Genomic DNA, 5,380 nt, shown 5'->3' on the forward strand with positions numbered 1-5,380 from the left:
CGTACAAATGAGCGTTCTTGCTCATTTTGCCTCCGAGAAATGAGCAAAAACGTGACGGAAAACATGGAATTTTGGCAAAATCTTGCACCGAAGTGTCTGATATTCAAATTTCGCTTTCTGGGCCAAAACTACTCGAATTTCCTGACTCACGTTGTTACGACTGAATCGACTTTTCAATTCTCTATCCAACGATGCCAAAATGAATTCTGTGGCTCGAATGGTTCTTGAGAAACTTCGAATAAAGGCCATTTAAATTAATTAATTAAGCCATTAATTTAAAAACTTTCCGGCAAAGGTACGTTGTGTCATTGCCTCTGAGACTCCCTGTATACTACATATAACTTTGCGAATTCACTTGGGCAAGAAATTTGTTTGAGGGTCACTCACTCTCGTCTCCTCTTTCACCTCTCGATCTATTCTGGTCCGGAGGGGGGCACCGTGCCCAGTATGGAGCCCGACGTAAGCTGATAGCACCTCCGTTAAGTCGAACCTCTTAGTCGCTTTGGAACCGCGTTTGTGCACCGGTGTCGTACTTTCATTTTTTCTTCAGGTAAGTGATCGATTTCCATCGAACTGATCAGCGAAAATTACGGACTTTTTGTGCAAATGCCCAGTTTGGCTCGATTTTCTTCATTGGTTTTAGTCAGCCCCACTGGTTTGGATTTCTGGCTCTGGTTGGGTTCTTTCTTATTTGGTTCCAGATTAGTTTCTGGAATAATTTGGCTGTTTCCTGTTAACTGTTAAAACCATGCGAAATCTTTTCATCTATGAAGAAAACTGATTTTGTTGACAAAAACAGTATTTTCTTGGCTTTTTAACGCAAAGTTCGACAATTCAGGTGAATATTTGCACCCATTTGATCATGGATTTACGATTGAAAATCGCGTTTTAAAGTAATCAGCTTTTCCCTGTTCAGATATCTTAAAATTCAATTGAGGTGCATTGAACTTTTATCCAAATCCTCTAGAAATGCGATGGTATTCAGGATAAACTGGCTTCTTCAGGATTAACCTGTCGAAATTTAAAAGGCACTCAAGTAAAATAACTTTATTTAATAAAATAGTGAAATAGTTTGCGACAATCGTGCGAACCATCAGTGATTTTGGGGTTCGGAGGTAGTCGAAGCGAGCAGCTCTGAAGATGCAATTGATTAAATGACGATGCAGGCGTTCGCTTTTAAGCCCGAAAGTCCAAATAAAGGATTTTGTTGTTTCTTAGCTAGTTTAAAAAAAGCTGTCGTTGCTTGCAACATGTTGAAGTAAAGCATTGAAATGCGGCCAACGGAAAAGGAAAAACATAAATATCTGGAACGAAAATGTTTAAAATACCTTTCAGTTTCCTGATTGATATTTGCAAAACGCTCTTAATGAGTTTAATTGGTTTAATAAACCTGCAACTATTAACGGCCGATCGGTAGGAAAGCCCAATTTTTTCGCTCAAAACGCTTCCTCTCCGGCAACTTTTAATTAATAGAGAGCTTAAAAGGAGCGCTAAACTTGCAGCTTAATTAAACCGCAAGAGAAATATAATACAAATTAGAAAACTAAGACTTTGAATCTTTTGCATTATAAACATAATTAGAATAGAAAATGTGCAATTCTTCTCCTGGAAAAAAGCGCAATTGTATGCTAAAAACTTTGGCTTTTTAGACGTGATTCAACACTTTTGTCATTGATTGATGCTGCTGATCTTTTAATGATAGATTTTGCGTCCCAAACCAAACTCTTCACATTTATTCAGCCACATTGAACATCGATGCGGTTGGTAATCCAAACCGAGCCAAAATAGACGGGACTTAATTTAAACTGAAATCCTTTGCGGGTATATTTAGATCCAAACACGCGCTGTTAACAGCAAATATACGTGGCTGAATCCTGGCGTGCTTGTTATGCTTCTTACATAAACAATAATAAACATCCAGAGCAATGGATGGACCAAAATATGTTCAATTGATCCCTGGAAACAACTACAAAGTCAAATAATGGCTGGGAAATCAGCGCAATTTTCAAACTCGCAGCCTGAGGATCGCAATCTTCCTAGTCAAAAAGTTCAGTTAAAGCAACATGTGGAAAACCAGGCAAAAAGGAAAATTTGGACAAACATGTGGCGGGTAAACTTGACCTAAAGCATTAAATGCCACTGGGTTCTTGCGGGTACTTGATGCCATTTTTTCTTCGCTCACCTTGGCACCGCGCTCTTTTATATGGACAGTCATAACATTAACATTGTTCTTGAATAATGCGAAAAAGTCGCCGGTAATTAGGTAATAGTGATTTATTGATCGAATGGGAAATTCACTCCATATTTGTAAAGCACTGGCTGATTTCAGTTCGAAAGGTTTTAGAGAACAAACGTGCGTTTTTTTCTTCAGGATTTCATAGAGTTATCAAAGAGTTTTCCTGAATGTTCCGCAGTTGAATATCTTCATTTTTTCCTTGGTAGAGTAACCGCTCAAACCAACAACCTCCACCATGGACGCGATCAAGAAGAAGATGCAAGCGATGAAGCTTGAGAAGGACAATGCTTTGGACCGTGCGGTCTACAACGAGCAGCTGGCCAAGGACGCCAACCTTCGTGCTGAAAAGGTAAAACTTTGGAACCATGAAAAATTCGCATAACATTCTATTTTAGGACACTTTTACGTATCAATGATCCGAAGGCTGTTTACAGCTAATTACGAGATTGGGTTTGATTCTTAACAAGCAATTTTTCACTTCTCTGCCATTTAGGAAACTTTAGCAGTCTTCGAAGAAGGCAAAAAATAGTAAGGATGAGTGAAATCGGGGTATTTCGAACTCACGATTCTGTCCACTTTTTTTTTAGTTTTTCTAAATTTTTTCACAAAAACCAAAGCGGAAATAAATTTTAAAAACTATAACATTGTAACCCAAGATATTGATCAGCTTGCCATTTGATATACGCAAAGTTTGTAAAAAAAATTGTGTTACAATTAGGCCGAAGAAGAAGCGCGCCAGCTCCAGAAGAAGATCCAGACCATTGAAAACGACCTCGACCAGACCCAGGAGCAACTCACCCAAGTTTTGGGCAAATTGGAGGAGAAAGAGAAGGCGCTCCAAAATGTGAGTACAAAAACTCCGCGACTCTAAATGGGGAAAAGCCCAGATTTATCGCCGGATCAATGACATAATCAATATTTCCAATCTCTAAACAAGTTCCCCGCAAATCGCGTTCAAGTTACTCAGTAGCGGAGTTAAAAATAGCGCCCGACGTCTAGTCGCTACCTTATTTGGCGCGCCATCGCTCCTCCATTCCCGTGACGTCATCGTTTATCCTCTGCTCCCCGTGACGTCAGCAAATCGCACACCTATCTGGGTCAAATGCAGCCATAATTCATCGCGCATGCAACCAGCAATACAACCGCCTGTATCAGGACTTGCCGACTCGCAAAACTCCTATACAGCATTGCCAATGCGCGAAGAATTTCCCTGGATGATGATGAGAAACAACTTCCAATGTAGCCCTGGAAGCTTTCAAGTTTCCATGAATAAATGCCAATGTCATCAAGGCATATCATTTCATTGCGCTCTATTTCATTCAATAGCCCAGTAACCAAATGAATTAAAATTAGTAACAAATTAGTATTTTTGGGGATGGACGTTTGGCAATCGCGCAATCGAAAGTGTTGCGCTGCCTAGGAAGGTGGCGCTCCATGCGCTAGTTCGGCCAACATGGCCGCTAAGTGTAGTGAGTGTTAGTTTCGTGTCAACAAAAAATGTCAACAAATCGCCCCCCTGGGTCCCTTAGGAAAAGGGGACACCAACATCACCCCCGTAATGAAGGCACCAGACATAAGCCGCTTTTGGAACCAGTAGTTTTGGCACCGTTGAGTGTGTACAGTGTGGATAATGTGTTGACAAATAGAGAAAGGGGGGCCCAGCAAACCAAAACATTGCAAGAAAATGTAAAAGTTGAAGAAACGCGAACGGAATTGGGGGGTGACAGTAGTAGAGAAGCCAATTGTGATATTCCAGTGATAGATTTAACCCAATGTGATGATGACATAGTAGAAGTTAGGCCCGATAACTTAGATTCTAATGCTAGTAGTAATGTAGAACCGTATGTGGCTAAGAGTTTGAAGAACGACAAAAACCAACGTATCAGGAAGTCGAGGAAGAGCAAATCCAAGCATGAGTCGTCGCAAAAAAGTGTGGAATCTCGAAAAGCCGTCTGCCAGAGCGAGTTGCTCTTCGCAGAGGACGATATGTCTCTGGTGCAGAGACCCGAGGCCGAGGGCTCAAGTTTAAGCGATCAGGAAACAGAAAAGTCTGATCTGGACCCCGAAATGGAGGAGTTATCCAAGCTACGCTGTACGTCCGAACGGACCGAAGTGTTAGCCGAAAAGGAGATGAGGAGGCGAGGTCGGCGATGTGCCGACTATCCAGGCCTGGCCTTCAGTTCCATCTTCAGCTCTGACACCCTGATGAAATTCAGCATCATCAAGAACGAGATACAGAATATCATGAACACCCAGTTGAAAAGGGTACGTATTTTCTAGCCTGCGCCCAGAAATCCCCAGTCATGCTTTCACACGCTCGCATATTTCACCGAGTGGAACCTCAGCAATTTGTTTACAAGGTGACTTAAAAATAGATGTTCGCATTTGAAAGCCAACACTTCATGCAACATATGGTATTTGGTGCGTTTACCCGATCCTAATTAGATATTTTATCTATGGACTTTGAAGCAACAAACATCAGCTCCTCAATGATTGAGCTTTATTTACATGTTTCGGAAACTGTTTCGATTGATCCTAATTAGCGGGCATTCTTTACATTTGTTCAGTTTATGGGGTTCAGGGATCAGTGCTTAAATCAGTGATTAAAGCCATTTGAAGTTGTTGATTCGTTCGGTGATTGGTACTAGTTTAGTAGTTGGAAGATAATTTTTAAATGGAATGCAGCTTTTTTGAGATGCGGATGGTGAAAACCGTTTAGATGAAAGGGTCACACGGAATGAATCTACTATAATACACTTATAAAATAGGGGAAACATCGACAAGTGTGGATAACGACTTTGTTAATTACTTAATGATCCCGATCCAAAAACTACACCCAGCCATATCAAGGATGATTCACCAACTACCAAACTAGTCGAGACTAGTCAGCTTTTAGTGTGAAGTAAGATCTTGTCTTTAACACAATAATCTTGAGCGCGTTGGGCATGAGGTGTCTACAGAAAAGTTCTAATCCTCTCATTCGATCTAAATTATACTCTTTCCATCAGGGGCGGAGCCAGCTTTAAATTCAGGGGGGGGGGTTATGTAGAAAAAAATACAGTCTTCTGTTGTCTATGAAATTAGAAAAATTATCGTCGTTTTGTGCAAGGGTGGCGTAAGATTATTGCAAAATTTCATGTTTTC

General features: G+C 40.8%; 1 protein-coding gene across 17 annotated transcripts in view; it reads left to right on the top strand.

The window, feature by feature from the left end:
* The first annotated feature begins 436 nt into the window (after window positions 1–436).
* Window positions 437–5,380, top strand: part of LOC109536519 (tropomyosin-2) — a 19,708-nt gene continuing 14,764 nt past the window's right edge. For 3 of the 17 annotated variants that reach the window (XM_019902780.2, XM_019902777.2, XM_019902778.2), the window contains exons 1-3: window positions 445–550; window positions 2,443–2,585; window positions 2,955–3,080. In XM_019902780.2, the coding sequence (XP_019758339.1) occupies window positions 2,472–2,585; window positions 2,955–3,080 (240 nt within the window). In that variant the 5' untranslated portion in view covers window positions 445–550; window positions 2,443–2,471. Of the gene's footprint in view, window positions 551–2,442; window positions 2,586–2,954; window positions 3,081–3,621; window positions 4,502–5,380 lie in introns of those variants that run through there. The other 14 variants (XM_019902779.2, XM_019902776.2, XM_019902765.2 and 11 more) reach the window with 10 other exon arrangements.

The sequence above is a fragment of the Dendroctonus ponderosae genome, unplaced genomic scaffold, assembly GCF_020466585.1.
Source record: "Dendroctonus ponderosae isolate FM_Combo_2020 unplaced genomic scaffold, Dpon_F_20191213v2 Dpon_F_20191213_7, whole genome shotgun sequence".
Lineage (NCBI taxonomy): Eukaryota > Metazoa > Arthropoda > Insecta > Coleoptera > Curculionidae > Dendroctonus > Dendroctonus ponderosae.